Source organism: Loxodonta africana, chromosome 7, assembly GCF_030014295.1.
Source record: "Loxodonta africana isolate mLoxAfr1 chromosome 7, mLoxAfr1.hap2, whole genome shotgun sequence".
Lineage (NCBI taxonomy): Eukaryota > Metazoa > Chordata > Mammalia > Proboscidea > Elephantidae > Loxodonta > Loxodonta africana.
This window is the reverse complement of record NC_087348.1, coordinates 66,065,469-66,085,128: the sequence shown is the minus strand read 5'-3', so window position 1 is coordinate 66,085,128 and position 19,660 is coordinate 66,065,469. Positions and strand designations below refer to the sequence as shown.

At 35.3% G+C, this 19,660-nt stretch overlaps 1 protein-coding gene across 5 annotated transcripts in view; it reads right to left on the bottom strand.

Annotated features, from left to right (window-relative positions):
- Positions 1-19,660, bottom strand: part of PIK3C2A (phosphatidylinositol-4-phosphate 3-kinase catalytic subunit type 2 alpha) — a 119,947-nt gene that overhangs the window by 15,507 nt on the left and 84,780 nt on the right. For all 5 annotated transcript variants that reach the window (XM_064288376.1, XM_064288378.1, XM_064288374.1 and 2 more), the window contains 10 exons: positions 17,940-18,051; positions 17,393-17,538; positions 15,434-15,622; positions 14,880-14,973; positions 13,803-13,897; positions 12,795-12,975; positions 10,223-10,327; positions 8,994-9,086; positions 7,112-7,241; positions 136-272 (listed from right to left, as the gene is read on the bottom strand). In XM_064288376.1, coding sequence (XP_064144446.1) covers positions 136-272; positions 7,112-7,241; positions 8,994-9,086; positions 10,223-10,327; positions 12,795-12,975; positions 13,803-13,897; positions 14,880-14,973; positions 15,434-15,622; positions 17,393-17,538; positions 17,940-18,051 — 1,282 coding nt within the window. The remainder of the gene's footprint in view (positions 1-135; positions 273-7,111; positions 7,242-8,993; positions 9,087-10,222; positions 10,328-12,794; positions 12,976-13,802; positions 13,898-14,879; positions 14,974-15,433; positions 15,623-17,392; positions 17,539-17,939; positions 18,052-19,660) is intronic.

The window sequence follows — 19,660 nt, the reverse complement described above, 5'->3', positions numbered from 1 at the left end:
TTTTCTACATTTACAGAAAGACACTATTTTCCAGATTTAAACTAAATGGCTATTAATCTGAAAAATGAAAGCATTTAAAACCTATGTAATACATTTTTAACGAAGTTATTTAGAATAAGGAGACATGCTAATCACCTTTTCATATTCTTCTTCAGAGGGATTATATTTCCTCAGCCAGTCTGCAAGTGGTTTATCTTTAAAGGATCCTGTCACACCATATTCCACTTGGATTTTCCTGAGGGTATCTGAAGAAGGAACTAGTTCCACCATGCCTTTAACAACAAAATATTAAGCTAATGTGAAAATGTGAATAAGAATTAAGCTAATGTGAAAATGTAAATAAGGATAAAATTTACGGCTTTCAATCTTTGACGTAAGACACCAGCTGGCAATTATCATTAAAAAAAATCATGTCTGGAACTAATGGACCAGATGAACCAAACAAAGCCTACACGAACCTGAGGCCAAAAGAACTAGATGCTGCCCGACTACCATTACCTATGCTGACCGGGATCAAAATAGAGGGTTCTGGACAGAGTGGGAGAAAAACCATAGAACAAAAAATCAAATTCACAAAAAAGACCAGCCTTACTGGTCTGACAGAGACTAGAGGAACCCTCGAGGCTATGGCCCTAAGACACCCTTCTGATATGGAATAGAAGCCACTCCTGGAGACCATCTTTGAGCCAAACCATAGACCAAACCAAAACCAAACCCAGTACCATCTAGTCCATCCCGACTCATAGCGACCCTATAGGACAGAGTAGAACTGCCCCATAGAGTTTCCAAGGAGCACCTGGAGGATTCGAACTGCCAACCCTTTGGTTAGCAGCCATAGCACTTAACCGCTACACCACCAGGGTTTCCAAACCATAGACAGGCCCATAAAAATAAACACTAACACCTGAGAGGAACATGAGCCTTAGAATAATCAATTATATGAGATCAAAAGGGCAACATTTGCCCAAAAGCAAAGAGAAGGCTGGAAGGCATAGAAAATCAGGATGAAAGGAAATGAGGAGCCAAGGGTGGAAATGGGGAATGCCGACATTGTGGGGAATGAAACCAATGTCATGGAACACTTGATGTACAAACTATCAAATGGGAAACTAATTTGCTCTGTAAACTTTCACCTGACGCACAAAACAACAAAAAAAGTCAAGTCTGGCAGCCCATGATAGAAAATGTGGGCAATCAAAAATTTTTTTTTCGTTTCAAAAGTACCAAAGATGTGAAAGTTGAATTTGATTGAGACTCTACAGTCTGCACACCCGTGTGGCAAAGTTACTTATAAGATACATGTTGTCCTATTTCAGCACAAAAAGCCTTGTCTAATGTGTTTGGGAAAAACAAAGAGCCTTTTCTCTTTCAAAGGGAAGAACAAGATTAAGATTGTCCTTGTGATATGTTTAGTTCCAAGTATGTGTTTTATCTTCCTAACTGGACCGTAAATGCTTGGCTGGACAGATGATTTTTTGTTTTCCCATAACTCCTTCAAAACAAGTATCAAGCAGATAAATTATGGGATATCTACACAATGGAAGACACTGAGGTAGATCTCTATGCGCTTACGTAGAAAGATCTCAAAAATAGGTTATTTAAAGACAAAATCCAGATGCAGAACTATTACCTTTTGTGTTTAAAAAGGCTGTTGTACATGTTAGAATATATACGAAATATTACCAAAAGACTATGCAAGTGTTTACATTTTGGGAGTAAGAACTAGGACTGGGGAAGGAGGTATGGGAGTGAGCAAAGGTTTACTTTTCTATTTATTCTATTACATGCTGTGTGCATATATATACTATTCACATAATTTAAAAAGTTGGTCTATTTATATGTTTTAAAAAATCAAGGAGACACACTGATGTCAAAATAAATGATATGGAAATAGAGAACTGCCTAAGGCAAGGGACTGGAAGAAACTAAGTAGGCCAAAGCCTCCAGGCCACCCCGATAGAAAATATGCAGCGTAGTTCTAATCTTAGTAGTCTGGTCACACATGGTGGAATTCATTTTGATCTTTCATGCTGCCTTGGTTGCATCATCTATAGCTCACAGTGGCATCCTTTTTCAGTGGGTACCTCTATCCTGATTCCATGATAACAGCTAATCAAATTTTTACTATATATACAAATTTCCAATTTCAAAATCAAATAATCACACTGGCTATGTACAAAAAAGTGGACTGGAGTTAATAAGATATATAAAGAAGCACTATATAAGATACAGTCCCCACCCTGAGGTAATTTTACAATCAATCCAGTGGAGAAGATACAAGATATGTGGAAAGAAAAACTATGCGAGGTCAAGGTAATATAAAGTAAATTTCGAGTAAGTATTACAGACAGTTGTGAGTTTGAAGAAGGGACAGATAATAGGCTGAGGTACTTAGGAAAAACTTCAGAGGATGCGGTTGTGATTTGTTCATTTGAAAAATAAGGACACTGCACACCTTCCAGTGAGATAACACAAGTGAAACGCTTAGCGCAAAATAAGTGCATTCAACACAAAATAATCACTCAACTAGTTAGAAACAATACAAAAAACAAGGAGAATGTCAATCTCCACAGTTAGGGGGTGGTCCATAAGGAGAAAGAGGAAGTTCAACTATGTGAACAAAGTGTGGTGACAGATTTGGTAGAATCCGGTTGAAGAGTCTTGAAAAAATCTTAAAAGATTTATACCAAAAACAACCAACAAGAACTTTTAAAATTGACCTCAAAGATTCAGCATCACCTAAAAGCAGACCTCTCCTGCCATGCCACAAGGGTTGGTCCCTAGCCATTTCTTGGTAAACATTTTTATCAATACTTAGCAGAAGCTACAGAATATATATTCTTCAGATCTGTTCACAAGACAAACATAGGTTTGATGACAGAAAACAAAAATCAGATTTTAAAAAGTGCTCAAGAAACTGAAAAATAATGGCTCAAGTACAACTAGAAAATAAATATCTAAGGTCTTATACTTGGGTGTAAGATACAAAATGTACAAGTACAGGACAGTGAAGATATGGCTTAGCAGGAGCTAACATAATGTTATGGATTGAATTGTGGACCTTCAAAAGATTTGTTGAAGTCCTATCTCCTCTACCCATGGTGAATATGACCTTGTTTGGAAACAGGGTCTTTGATGATATTATCAGTTAACGTGAGGCCATACCAGAGTAGGGTGGGTCTCTTTTATAAAGACACCGTATGACTAGTATCCTTATAAAAGAAGAGACAATACCCAGAGACAGAAAGACAGAGGAAGAATGACCATATGACAATGGAGGAAAATGCCGTTGCAAGCTGAGGAACTCCAAGGATTGTCAGGAGCCACCAGAAGCTAAGAGAAAGGTATGGAAGAGTTTCTCTCTCAAAGTCCTCAGAAGGAATCAACAAGGCCAATACCCTGATTTGGACTTCTAGCCTCCAGAAATGTGGGACAATAAAGTTCTGTTATAAACCACCCAGTTTGTAGTATTTTGTTACAGCAGTTCTAGGATACTAAGATATATGATGAAGACTTACTGGTTTTATTTTCAGTTCCACATGTATGCTTGTTTACCTACCCTTTTGCATTCTACAAAACCCAGGGTCAGTTTTAGAGACTATGGACTATTTGAACCCTTTTCGAGGGGAACAATTATGTGATAAGGAAATTTAAAGTCACATATGACAAATGGATAAAGAATTTAGAACTCAGGATCTGAGAAGGTCACAATATTGATCATCTTGTTATTTGGAAGGGGGATTCGACTTAGTTATATGATACTCTATGAATAAGACTGGAACTTATGGATAGAAGACACCAGGAGTCAGCCCCTATTCACCTGGAAACAAGAAAAGAGCTCCACAGCTGTCAGAGCTATCCAGCATACGATAGGTTACCTTGAAATGCAGTGAAGTGCCTTCATTACAGGCATTTAAGCATAAATTTAATGGAAATACTGTAAGAATGATTAGAGAAAATAATCTTTCAGGTTACTTCCTAGAGTCTATAATTAGAATATGTAAACCATTTCGCATTTCCCCCAACTCTAGGTGATCTATGCCTCCTTTGAAGCCCCACATCACTGCCTTTGTAATTTTCTTGGGAGAACTTTTAGCTTATTAAAGCATCTTCTAATTACTTGTATATGTCTTTAATTATTCCCTTCTAGAATATAAGTACTACATGTTCTCAACATTTTGCAGATGGTACACAGGCAACAAATACATGTTAAGTAAGGATAACGGTAATGATTGCCGTTTATTGAGCACGAGGTATCAGATGCTGGGTTGTTTGACATCCATTATTGCATTTAATTATCAGAGTATCTCTATGAGGGTAGCATTATTATTATTCTCAGTTTACATACATGGTAAGAATAAAACTTATTCAATAAGTAATAAGAGGAAGTTTGTTCTTAGAAGAAAAAAAGACCTTTGTAACCACTATTTTATTTTGCAAAAATAAAGTCAAAGTTAGTTTAACTTAAATACAGCCTTACTTTTTAGTTAAAAAACAAGGACCATAAAGCCCTGGTAGTGTCAATTAACAGATAGTTCTGGTTACTGCAAAGCATTTACTGGGGCTACTCAACCAGTTGTTTTTTTAAAGCAATTTAATCATGAGTCACTGAATCAATAAAGTTTAACACAGCTGTTAGTTGCTGTTGAGTCAGTTCTGACTCATAGTGACCCTATGCACAACAGAACGAAACACTGCCTGGTCCTGCGCCATCCTCACAATCGTTGCTATGCTTAAGCACATCATTGTAGCCACTGTGTCAATTCATCTTGTTGAGGGTCTTCCTCTTTTTCGCTGACCCTCTACTTTACCAAGCATGATGTCCTTTTCCTGGGACTGATCCCTCCTGATAACATGCCCAAAGTATGTGAGATAGTCTCACCATCCTTGCTTCGAAGGAACATTCTGGTTGTACTTCCTCCAAGACAGATTTGTTTGTTCTTTGGGCATAATATCGAATATTGGTATATTCAATATTCTTTGCCAACACCACAATTCAAAGGCATCAATTCTTCTTTGGTCTTCCTTATTCATTGTCCAGCTTCCCCATGTACATGAGGTGATTGAAAACACCATGGCTTGGGTCAGGCGCACCTTAGTCTTCAAGGTGCCATCTGCTTTTCAACACTCTAAAGAGGTCTTTTGCAGTCAATTTGGCCAATGCAATGTGTCTTTTATTTCTTGACTGCTGCTTCTGTGGGTGTTGATTATGGATCCAAGTAAAATGAAATGCTTGACAGCCTCAATCTTTTCTCCGTTTATCATGATGTTGCTTTTTGGTCCAGTTGTAAGAATTTTTGTTTTCCATACTGAAGGCTATGGTCTTCAATCTTCATCTTGAAGTGCTTCAAGCCATCTTCACTTTCAGCAAGCAAGGCTGTGTCTTCTGCATAATGCAGATTATTAATGAGTATTCCTCCAATCCTGATGCCCCATTCTTCTTCATATAGTCCAGCTTCTTGGATTATTCGCTCAGCATACAGACTGAATAGGTATGGTGAAAGGATACAATCCTGACGCACACCTTTTCTGACATTAAACCATGTAGTATCCCATTGTTCTGTTTGAATGACTGTCTCTTGATCTGTGCACAGATTCCTCATGAGCACAATTACGTGTTCTGAATTCCCATTCTCCGCAATGTTATCCATAATTTGTTATGATCCACACAGTCGAATGCCTTAGCATAGTCAACAAAACACAGGTAAACATGTTTATGGTATTCTCTGCTTTCAGCCAGGATCCATCTGACATAAGCATTGATATCCCTCGTTCCACGTCCCCTTCTAAATCCAGCTTGAATTTCTGGCAGTTACCTATTGATATACTGCCGCAGCCACTTTGCAATAATCTTCAGCAAAATTTTGTTTGCATGTGATATTAATGTTGTTTGATGATTTCTGCATTTGTATCACCTTTCCTTGGGAACAGGCATACATATGGATCTCTTCCAGTCAGTTGGCCAGGTAGCTGTCTTCCAAATTTCTTGGCACAGACGAGTGAGCACTTCCAGCGCTGCATCCGTTTGTTGAAACATCTCACTTGGTAGTCCATCAATTCCTGCTGCCTTGTTTTTCACCAAAGCCTTCAGTGGAACTTGGACTTCTTCCTTCAGTACCATCGGTTCCTGATCATATGTTACCTCCTGAAATGTCTGAACGTCGACCAATTCTTTTTGGTATAGTGACTCTGTATATTCATTCAATCTTCTTTTGATGCTTCCTGCGTCATTTAATACTTTCCCCACAGAATCCTTCTGTACTGCAACTTAAGGCTTGATTATTTTTTCTTCAATTCTTTCAGCTTGAGAAATTGTTCTTTGCTTTTGGTTTTCTATCTCCAGGTCTTTGCACATGTCATCATAATACTTTACTTTGTCTTCTTGAGCCACCCTTTGAAATTGTCTGTTCAGATCTTTTACTTCATTATTTTTTCCTTTTGCTTTAGCTACTTGACATTCAAAAGCAAGTCTCAGAGTCTCTTTTGATATCCATTTAGGTCTTTTCTTTCTCTCCTATCTTTTTAATGACCTCTTGCTTTCTTCATGTATGATGTTCTTGACGTCATTCCACAACATGTCTGGTCTTCAGTCATTAGTGTTCAACACGTCAAATCTTTTCTTGAGATAGTCTCTAAATTCAGGTAGGTTATACTTAAGGTAGTACTTTGGCTCTTGTCGACTTGTTCTAATTTTCTTCAGTTTGAACTTGAACTTGCATATGAGTATTTGATGGTCCGATCCACAGTCAGCTCCTGGCCTTGTTCTGACTGATGATATTGACCTTTTCCATCATCTCTTTCCACTGATGTAGTTGATTTGATTCCTGTGCATTCTATCTGGTGAGGTTCACGTGTGCAGTCACCATTTATGTTGGTGAAAAAAGGTATCTGCAATGAAGAAGTCACTGGTCTTGTAAAATTTGATCATGCGATCTCCGGCATGGTTTCTATCACCAAGGTCATATTTTCCAACTACCGATCCTTCTCCTTTGTTTCAAACTTTTGCATTCCAGTCACCAGTAACACTAGATTAAAATAAAAAACTGAGGACCCTAGGGCAGATACACTATGAGCTAAATTTATAGGGGAAAAAAAAAGCTAACAGACTTACCTCGATCTCTCCCAGTTGAGAGACATTTGAAAATTACCATCCTCAAATCCAGTCCTTCTTTAAGCCAGATCTTATCCATAATCTTGATCATCTGTAAAGCTAACATATCTTGCCGCAGATCTTCACCAACCTTGAAATCAAGGTAACAAAAGTGAAATGTGTGCCTTTCCAAAAAACTTAATAGATTACATATTATAAAAACTGTGGGGGGAGGAGAGAGGGAGACGGAGACGGAGAGGGAGAAAAGGAATAGTGAAAAGAGTGAAGAATGAGATGAAAAGAACTGTCTTTTTATTCTTCTGCAGTATTCTAGAGAAAGTTACTTAACCTTTTCATCTCTCATGGAAAAAAACTACCCAGCTCACAGGGTTTCTGTAATGGTTAAATGAGTTAATACATATAAAACACATAGTAAATACTCAGTGTGTTTTAATAATTGTTACTTAAAATTTAGACCTACAAATGTGAGAAAGTTTGAAGTTCTCTAAACAGAAAGAAAGCAATAAAAGAAGGAAACGTGGAATAGCAAGGAAGAACATGGCAAGCAAAAATAGGTGTAAACACAATTAACTTTCCCTTCCCTCTTGACTTATCTAAATTGTATCTGATGGCTGAAGCAACGATTGTAACTGATATGTTTCTAAATGTGTAGTAAGGAAATACTTAAGACAATTATAAATAATTATTAAATAGGAGCGGGTAAAGGTACTTTAATGGGAGGTGAGATTTCTACACTCCAACAGAACTCATAAAATGATAATATAACATCAGTAAACTGATACGATGTAATACATAGAGCAACCTTAAAAAAACTTTACAAAGGTATACTCAAAAATAGTACAGACAATCAAAATGCAATTCCAAAACATGTTCAAGCAACTCACAAGGCAAGAAAAATAAGACAGAAAAAAAGAACACATAAAAGGCTGCTATAAATCATTAGTCATTAGAGAGATGCAAATCAAAACTACAATGGGATATCACTTCACTCCCACTAGAGTGGCTATTACCAGAAAAATGGAAAACAAGTGTTAGTAAGGAAGTAGAGAAATTGGAACCCTCATCCATTACTGGTGACATTGCAAAATGGTGCAACCACTGTGGGAAACAGTTTGGCAGTTCCTCAAAAAGTTAAACATAGAATTACCATTAAAAAAAAAAACTGCTGTTGAGCTGATTCCGACTCATAGCGGCCCTACAGGACAGGGTAGAACTGCCCCATATGGTTTCCAAGGAGTGACTGGTGGATTCAAACTGCTGACCTGTTGGTTAGCAGCTGTAGCTCTTAACCACTATGCCATCAGTTTCCAGAATTACCATATGACCCAGAAATTCCACTCCTAGGTATATATCCAGAAGAGTTGAAAGCAGGGACTCAGACAGATACTTGTATCAGATAGACAGATACACTGCAGTACTACCTGTGACAGCCAAAATGCAGGAACAAGCCAAATCTCCATCAACAAATGAACAGATAAACAAAATGTGGTCTGCTCATACAATGAAATATTATTCAGCCATAAAGAAAAATGAAGTTCTGATACCTCCTAACACATGGATGAACCTTGAAAACATTATGCTGAGTAAATATGTCAGGCACAAAACGACAAATACTGTATGATCCCACTTCCATAAAATACCTAGAATAGGCAAATGTATAGAGACCAAAGTTTATTAGTGGTTAACAGGGATAAGTGGGAGGCTGCTGAAGGGACACTGAGTGTCTGTTAAGGATGATGAAAAACTTTGGAAACGAATAGTGGTGATGGTTACACAACATGGCAAACATGATTAATGAACGTGTAAAAATGGTGGAAATGGCAAATGTTTACCACAATAAAATTAAATAAAAAACAAAACAAAGTAACCCTGTTTTGCTCACCTTAAACATGACATTAATTTCTTCCCCCATGGGATCATCATTCACCATGGTGAGTTTTAGGGGCACAGCATTAGAATTGAAGAAGGAACAGGACTGCAAATAAAACATTGAGCATTAGAAATGTAACATGTGAATAAAAATGTATTTAAGATTTTTACTGTCTTAGGCATTTTCCCTTTCAATTACGGTAAATGAAATAATACATATGAACTGTTTATTAGACTATCTGAATGATAACAGTATATAAAAACATGTTTTGAAACTTAACTGTACCATATATGAGTATAATATCATCTACTCTCTAGGCAGAAAAACTAACTTAAAAACTTGAGACGAAAATGTTTAAAGCTTGAGCTTTAAAACAGAATAAAATCTTTTGATGCTCTTATCCTTCCTCTAAAGCCACTGCAATCTGGAATGTGATCTGCACTTCTTCTATTTACGGTTCTATTGTAATTCATAAATAGCCATGCGATCAAATATTGATACAATTTAAAATTTTCATTAGCTAAGATTGAAATATTATTTCTAAATAAAACCAATTTAAAAAGTGATTACAGATGGTGAGACCAAATTAAAACAAACAAACAAAACCCAGGGTCAAAGTTTAATTTTTACTCCTCAATGACATGCTTATACAATCCAGGCACCTACTATTAAATTTCAATGTAGGGATGCCATATGCCAACTAAAAAAAAAAACAAAAATAAAATAACATCTGAAACTCCTTTGTAGATAGTTATACCTTGACCTTTCAAAATCACAAAGATATTAACGGATGAATTAGAAAATCCAACAATTGTATTACTTTTGGCCACAAGTTACAATGTAATTCCTCAATTACTTTTTGATGGTTCTAAAAAGTACTATAAACCTGGGAAGAGTCTATCTCGTCTTTCATGAGGGAAAAAAATGCCTCGCCTATGACTGGGTAGCTTCCTCACTGGAACTACAACATATGCCTCTCATGTAGCTATTACACCACAGTAAAAAATGATTTATTTTGAAGTAGCAAACAATTTTATACTGTTTTTCCTTCAGGATTGGTGATTAGGTAAAAATATGCTGAGATAAATGCGGATCTTAATCACAAACAGACATCCATACACACTTATAACCAACCTATGCAGATTTTAACCTCACTTGCCTTAAGCATACCTGCCTGTTTGCTTTCTTCCTATGCTTTGTTTTGAAATATAATGTGAAGTTATAAGTATTTTATATGTCACCTTAATATTTAATTCTTTTGCCACAAGACTTGGATTGAGAGGGAGACGACACTTATTCCTTAGAAAAAATGACTGCACTCGTTCTATACTCCTTTGCAGGACAACCTAAAGAAAAAGATTGATACTATAAGTACATAATACTATTCTTAAGACAATAAAATTATACTGTGAATACAATTTCAAGGGGTACTTTTCTTAAACTTCAATTAAAGGAAATATTTTGTTATAAAATGTTCCATTGTCAAAATGGTCAAAAGAAGTTGTTGCTAAAGAGAATTAACTTTTATTATAAAAACAAAATTAGAATGGGCATAGGGGAAAGTACATATGGCCACCTAGCACATATAAAAATGTTCAAGTTCATTAACTGTCAAAGAGATACAAACTAAGCAAAACTTATCTATCGGAGAACAATTTAAGGTAACACCCAGAGCTGGCAAGAGGATGGGTGAACATACTTTCATAATCTGTTGGCGAGAAGCGAAGTGTATACAGTCATTTTTTTTTTTTTTTTTTTGGTGAGCAACCTAGCAGAAATTACCATAACTAAAAATGTACACAGCTCTTGACTCCGCTCTTTCTCTTGTAGGAACATCCTACAAAGAAATACTAGCAAAAGGACAAAGAATTATACATTAAAATTCACTGCAGCACTGATTGTGAAAGGAATAAAAATGGAAACAACCTACACAGAAGTAATAATGGTTCATAATTTATGCCACAATACCTTTTAATATAGAAAAAACATATGTAGCCATTATTATAAATGAAGTATAACTATATGTACTGACAAGAATCACCAAGATAAAGTAAAAAAAAAAAAAGCAATTAACAAAAATATGTCATTTGTTGAAAGAAATTAGAGAGGACATAAGTAAGTGGAAAGACATTCTGAGTTCTAGAATTAGAAGACAGTATAGTTAAGATGAGAATATTTTCCAAACTGATGTATAGATTCAATATTATCTTTATCAAAATTCCAAGTGTTTATTTTAGAAATGGACGAGCTGGTTTTAAAATTCATATTTAATTGCAAAGTGCCCCAAAAGAATCTTGAAAAAAGAAGAAGAAAGTTGGAAGACTCACACTTTCCAATTTCAAAACTTACTACAAAGCTACGATAATCAAAACAGTATGGTACTGACATAAGGACAGACATATAGATCAATGGAATAGAATTAAGAGTCCAGAAATACCCCCATACACCTATGGCCAATTGATTTTCAACAAGGTGCCAAGGCCATTCAAGGGGAAAAAGGACAGTTTTTTCTTATAAATTGTGCAGGGAAACCTGGATAACCACATGTAAAAGAATGCAGTTGGGCCCTTACCTTATACCATATACAAAAATTAACTCAAAATGGATCAGAGATCTAAATATAAGAGCTAAAATTACAAACTCTTAGAAAAACAGGCAAAGAATCTAAGTAGACAGTTCTTCAAGAAAGATATATAAATGGCCAATAAGCACATGAAAAAATCTTCAACATCATTAGTCATCAGGAAAATGCAAATCAAAACAACAATGAGATATTACTTCACACCCAGTAGGATGGCTATAATCAAAACAGTGGAAAATAACAAGTGATGTAGGGAAACTGGAACTCTCATATTGCTGGTAGGAATGTAAAATGGTGCAGTCACTGTGGGAAACAGTTTGCCAGGTCTTTGAAAAATTAAACGTAAGAGTTTATTAATTAAACATATGACCCAACAATTCCATCCCCAGATACAGACCTGAGAGAACTGAAAACAGGTGTCTGAACAGGTGTTCAAAGAAAAATTTGTACATGAATGTTCATACCAGTATTATTCATAATAGGCAAAAGGTAGAAACAGCCCAAATGTTCATCAATTGATGAATGAATAACAGTGTAAGTATATCCACACAATGGAATATTATTCATCCATAAAATGGAATGAAGTACTGATACATGCTACAACATATATGAACCATGAAAACATTATGCTGAATGAAAGAGGCTAAATGCCAAAGGCCACATATTGTATGATTCTATTTACATGCAATGTCCAGAATAGGCAAATCCATAGAGACAAAAAGCAGGTGTTTCTATTAAAAAAAAAAAAACCTCAAAAACTTGTGTATATACTTAAGTTTATATATGTAAAGTCACAGAAAATGATCAGGAAGGACAGACAGTAAACAATTAACAACACGTTACTACAGGGGAGGGTAAAACTGGAAAATCTGAATTTTTTATTCTATAAACTCATACTCTTTGGATGTTTTAAAAAATTAGCATCAACTTATACTCTCATCTTTTACAGTTACAAAAGAAATTAAAAGACAGAATCATGAAAAACAAACTCAAGAGAATAAGTTTGATTACAAAGAAATTAATAAGCATGGGAATTAGAAAGGATGGACTTCTTGAGTTAGATTGTGAAATCTCTTCCTATAAATTCTGAACAACCTTTGAATTCATCTACCCAAAACAGCACAGATGTAGCTAAAGAGTTCTATTGGGAGTCTATTGACAACGAATAACAACTTATCAGCACCACAAAGATCCTTTAACATCAAAACATGTTCCCTTTTATAAATGCATACCTGCCTGGTTGATCCACTAGCCTGCCTTACTTTTTCTGCTACTCCTCCTAAAAGCTGTACGAGTCTTGTCTGCTTTAAAAGTTCTTCTCTGAGTCCTTTTCCTCCCACGGAGAGGAGAGCACCCAAAACGTGTTCATATCTGGCACCAAACTGTGCATCATGCAGGGCATCCTTCAGGAGCCTAATACAGCAAAATATTTATGTCAGCCATTTCTGAGAACTGGATAAACCTCCCTCAAAAATCAATTTAACAAGTTAAATTTTTGGTAGTTAGGAATTTATTTTAAGCCATAAAACAAAAAAGGGTCCCTAAGTGGCACAAATGGTTGTGTTCGACTGCTAACCTAAAGGTTGGTAGTTCAGACCCACCTAGTGGTACCACAGAAGGTTGGCCTGGCAATCTGCTTCCATTAAGATTACAGCCAAGAAAACCCTATGGAGCAGTTCTACTCCCTAATACACATGGTCGCCATGAGTTGGAATCAACTTAACGGCAACTAACAACAAAATATAACAAAATATAACATAACAAAACAAAACAAAACAAAAAGGGTTGCTATCGAGTCAATTCTGACTCATAGCAACCCCATGTATGTCAGAGTAAGAACTGAACTCCACAGGATTTTCAACAGCTGATTTTTTGGAGGTAGATCATCAGGCTTTTCTTCAAGGTGCCTTTGGGTGAATTCAAAGCCCCAACCTTTCAGTTAACAGCAGGGTGCATCAAACGTCCGCACCACCCAAAGATTCTTTAAACTATATAAACAAACACCAAGTTGTTAATTATTTACTGCTATAACATGCCAAATATATTGCAATAGCAGGTTTTTTAATTTCTGGTTTTATTTCTAAGGAAATAAAAATTTAGCTTCTTTATAAGAATGCCTTCAATACAACATCTTATATCCACAGTATATAGTTTGGACATACTGTCTGGACTTAAAGAGCAAGTCATCCCTATAAATACTAGGAATTGAAATAAGCTACTTAATAAAATTCAAATCTTACCAATATAAATTGTGTGCTATCCGGATATTTCCCAATGCTCTGGAAAGAAGGAAGCGCACTAATGAGCTGTTCAAGTAAATTTCATATTTCAAAGCCTACATGTAAAGGAAAATGGGAATTACTAATGGTCAAACCCATACGAAACTTCTAAGATAAAAGTATCAAAACAGAAACTATATAAAGCAAGTATTACTCTTACCAATGAAAGATGACACAAAAAATGAAACAGATGAATTAACTTAGGTCATATTAATGAAATCAAGCAGAAAATTATAAATTCGGGAATTGCATTTATTAACTATGTTTAAATGGTCAGTAAAGAAAAAAAGTTAAGGAAAAGCTCAACTCTAGTTTGTTCTGATACTCTAAAATGTCTGAGAATTAAAAAACCAGGTACATAATCAAGAAGAGAGTGCTTCTTGGCTCAAGTAGATACATGAGACTAAATGGGCAGGTCCTGCCCAGAGGCAAGATGAGAAGGCAAAAAAGGACAGGGGCTGGTTGAATGAATATGGGAAATCTGGGGTAGAAAGGAGTGTGCTGTCACATTATAGAAGGAACAACTAGGCTCACATAACTATGCGTATATAAATTTTTTTATGAGAAACTAATTTGAACTGTAAACTTTCACTTAAAGCACAACAAAAATTTTAAAAATTGGAAAAGAAAGAAAAAGGTAGATATGCCTGAGTTTCAGGGATCAAAACACTTTTCTAAAAAAAAAAAAATCATTACTCAATTGTGAACTTTTCCAACTATAATTTTCTTGAATCAGCTGTTATCAGAATTCACAAAGGTTCACTGCAGGATCTTTCTATTAATAAATACCACGATGGAATTCTTAAAAAAAGAAAAAGAAAAGCCAGGTACAATATATATAATATTCAAGTGGGGCAGCTGACAATTAAAAAAAAAAAAAGTGGGAGAAAAATCACACTAAATCCAAATACAATCCCTTAAACCATCTCAAACTACAAAAGTACTTTTAATCAATACAGAAGGGGCATCCCTTAGCAAGTTCCCTGCTCACAAAAATGGGGGAGGCTGAAGAGGAGGGTAACCTAGTAAAAAACTCACTTGCACAAACTGTGGAAGAAGATCTGTGAGTTCATCATCACCAACGGCCTCAATCCAGGTCACAGCTAGGGACCTCACTTCCTGGTCAGCAAATCTAGAAGAGCACCAAATCGAGACTTGACGGTGATATCTCCAATGAAACTGTTCCCTAAAAACACAATCTTAATCTATTCCTGACAAAGAACACTCAAATAGCTTTGTTCCAAAGCAATGTGTTTCTTCTTTTTTTTAGGAAGAAAATCTTAGTGCTATACAGATTCAATTTTGGGATTGTTTACAAAGCTTAAGCTTATGAAAATGAATTTTGGCACACATCATAAAAATTTAACAAATTATTAAAAATTTATACCCTAATCCTCTGTTTAGGTCAGTTTTAAATGATATGAAAATGCCTCAATACAAAAGATGTATTTGTATATTCTTTTATGTATTGAATAGCTGTACTACTACACCATTTATATCGTAATGAATAGCCTTACTACTACAACATAATATCTTACTAGAAAAACTGACAACAATAAAACAGCAAATAAACACATTCACAGTTGACTTACTTTGAATCAAGAAGCTCTAATGCAGTCAGTGGGTGCAATGGAGGCCACTGTTGAAGCAATGAGTAAGTTTTGGCAAGATTAACCCATTTCCAGTTTGGGGCACTTGCTAGTATTTTAGGAAGACAATTTGTGTGTCTGAGGCAATAATAACGTTTCTCCCACAGAAAGGCTTTATCTTCTTTAGAAAGTCTGCATACACAAGAGAATTAAATTACTTCTCGGTGATTTAATAATGACAGTTATAATTTCAATGATTAAAAATACAAAGAGAAATTTATTCATTTTGGGACAGCTACTTCTGATAGAATCATTAATACCAATTTGTAACAGAAAAATGCAACATACAGTAAACACCACTAATTTACCCTGAATTGTGGATGGGAAGAAATCATTCTGCCTTGATAAAAGAGTCTTAGCTATGAAAATGAGGGATAATCTAGTACAACAAAAATTTATTGAGCTCTAACCAGATGCCAGACACTAGAAATTAGAGTTGAATAAGCAGAATCCACCATGAGAGACAGAAGGATTTCATCCATTTCACACAAGTAATATGAAATGCCGAAGGAGCCCTCGTGGTACAGTGGTTAAGCACTCAGCTGCTAACTGAAACTTTGGTGATTTGAACCCACCTCCTACTCAGTGGGAGAAAGATGTAGCAGTCTACTTCCGTAAAGATTACAGCCCTGGAAACCCTACGGGGCAGTTCTATTCTATCCTATAGGGTTGCTATGAGTCGGAATCGACTTGACAGCAACAGGCTAATATGAAATGCCATGCAAAAAGCAAAAGCTATTACAAAATTCTTGAAGATGATTATACAATTCAACTGAGGAATATTCAAAATGAAAGGTACTTGTTTAGAGATTCTAATTACTTTAAGCTTAATGACAAATGTTTAATGAGTGAAATATTTCACTATTTTACTACCCGTCCATTCACTTTTGAATATATAACACATGCATATTACTAAAAAAATTCAAATACTGCAAAAAGGTGTACAGTGAAGTCTCTCTCCCTCCAATTTCCTTCCCCAGAGGCAACTGCCTAAGCTCGTGTCTTCTTCCAGAGACAGTCTATTCACACAGAAGCATACATATGGGTATATCCGCTTACTTTCCTTTACAGTTATGGTAGAACACTATCTATACTAATCTGCCCCTCGCTTTCTTCATTTGACATATCTTATGTATCAGTACATACAGCTACACAGTATTATTCCACTGGATAAATGTATCATAATTTAACACCTATTGATGGGACATTTCCCATCAGTTTTTCAATAACCCAGATAAATACTGCAATGAATATTCTTGTTTCCATTGGCAAGTATAAAAGGGTTTTCTCCAATATGTATAACTGGAAGTGGAATTGCTGAGTCACAGAATATGCACATTGTGACCCTCATGGATTTTGTCAAATTGCTCTCCAAAGGGGTTGTACCATTTTATAGCTCCATAAATACTACAATTCCAATTTTTTTAAACCCTCATTAACAATTTATATGAGACATTTTAATTTTTGCCAACCTGATGTGTGTAACATTGTGTCTTATATTAGTTTACATTTCCTTGATTACTAGAGAGAACTTTTCATATTTTTAAAAAGTATTGTATTTCTTTTCCAAAGAATTGCCTGTTCATACTGTCTACTACTGAGCTGTTCTTTATCTTATGGGTATGAAAATATTTTTAAATAGTAAACAAATTAACCTATTGATATTTACTGTAAATAGAGTTCCCAGTCTGTCTTTTGTTCACATAAAAAGTCTGACTTATAGAAATTTCTAAATTTTTATGTAAACACATTTTATAATTAAAAAAAAAAAAAAATCTGAATACTTCCCATACCAAGAGAATTGCTATATCATGACCTAAATCAGCACATTTAATAAAAGCCCTTAACTTGGGCTTTACATTCTAAGAGATACCAGGATGAAACAGAATAAACGGAGCATACCCGAGTGATGAGTCTCTGTGAAGAATGTCAATAAGCTTCCCTTTTATATCATTTTCCAGTGTTTCTAAATTTTGCTGCTGTATGATGCTTCTGTCAACTTGAGGAGTTGTATAAAGGATATCAAATGTAGGAGAAGGAAAGTCAACCTTAAAAATTTTAACAGAATTAAATTACAGCTGCATAGTCCATGTATTTTCCACATTAACATATCTTTGAGAAAAATTGATTTTTCTCTGCAATAAGGGTGACTTTCAGATTGAATATTAAATTAGTGCTTCTTGTCCTTTTGTTTAAAGCAATTACTCTTGTTGGTAATTCTAAATAGCATGTATATTGCTTGGTAGGGTACATGAACTTTTTTTTTTTTTTTTCACTATTTCTCAGAAATAGGAGTTTATTGGCATTTAAATTGAAGATAAATCCAGAGACTGACTGAAACAAAATCAGTGTGGCTTGCTTGATTATGACACAAATCAAGGCATATACACACACTTTTAATGAAGAAATTTAAATTTAAATCTCCTCACACGCCAAGCAGCAGCATTACCTGTAGCACTATTCTTTCCATCACATATCCTTTTTTGGGTACTGTTCCAGGAATAGGACTTGTATGTGACGAAGTCCAAAGATATAATAGCTTAGTTCCGCATGTTAAAAACCTTCAGGAATGTAAACAGAAGAATACCTGTGATTTTCATTTTAAAAGTTAATTCAAACCCACACCACATCGTAAGGTATTCGAAAGGTTAGTATTCAAACATTAAGCATACACTACATAAAAAGAATATCATCTTTAAGAATGTATCAGAAGGAGTCAATCTTCAACAGTGTACTGAGACTTTAGGTAAATATATTGAAGCACGGGGTGGGAATTAAGGGAGGGAGAACGAAAGAAAGTATGTTGGGAGAAGTGGAGTTGAGGAGAGAGTGCCAGATAGGTAAAGGCTGTCCTATGTCCCCAGGAACAACCTTTGGAGATCTACAAAGGAACATATGTCAAGGTTGGGGTTTGGATTACAGAACTGCTCCCTGACTTTTACTATCAGAACAAAAACACATGCTAAGAAAACCAGTACCTACCCTGTGGCAAAGCACCTATCATTTGCGAAGTTACATCTGTGCCCTAGATAAGGGGTCAGCAAACTTTTTCTGTCAAGGGCCAGATAGTAAATACCTTAGGCTTTGTGGGGAACAGTCTCTGTTACAAATACTCAACTCTGCCGTTGTAGTGCAAAAGTACCCAAGAACAATATGTAAATAAATATGCGTGCTGTGGCCTAATAAAACTGTATTTACAAAAACAGGTGGCGGCTGGGAGCTTGCCCTAGACTACTAATGTATGGCCTACTTAACATACTCATTAATAAAGGTATTGCATATCTTTGATATGTAAGAGATTTCTGAAAAACAACACTAGATATATAAAGGCAGGAAGCTATAAACTTTGCCAATCTTCGTACATTTTATTCAAACAGCAAATCACTTTCCAAATCATTTTCCAAAACTAGACTATCTTAATGTTTTCTCTTGAGAGTAACAGCCTTTGAAACCATCATTTTAGAATCATGCTCACTCTCCCACTAGATTATTTTAAAGAAATCCCATATTATCTGCAATATGTAAATACTGCTATATATCTTTACACAATAAACATTATTTTCTTTTAAAATGAGTACAATACCATTATCACTCCTAAAATAATTAACATAATTACTTAAAATCATCAAATATTTAGTCAACATTCAAATTTCCCTGATTGTCTCAAATAATTTTAGACAGTCAGGGAAATTTGGATATTTGTTCAAATCAGGATCCAAACAAAGTCTAACACTTGCATTTGCCTGAAAGCATCTGTTAATCCAGGAGTCAGCAAACTCTAGCCTACATCTGTTTTTGTAAATGAACTTTTATTAGAACATAGCCAAGCTCATCTGTTTACATATTATCTATGGCTGCTTTAACATTTGTTTCTGGATTTTGCATTACATGGCCTGCAAGGCCTAAAATATTTTCTATCTGGACTTTTACAGAAAAAGTTAGCCAACCCTTGTTTTACCCTATATATTATCTCTCTCCACTTTTTCCCTTGCCATTTATGTTGAAGAGAAAAATAATTCAATTCTGTAGAATTTCCTATATTTTGGATTTTGCTAGTTGCATCCCTCTGGTGCCATTTAACATTGTCCCTCTAATTCATGTCTTTTCAATAAAGTAGTAGTTAGATCTAAAAGCTTGATCTGATTCAGGTTTAGTTTTTTTGGCAAGAAT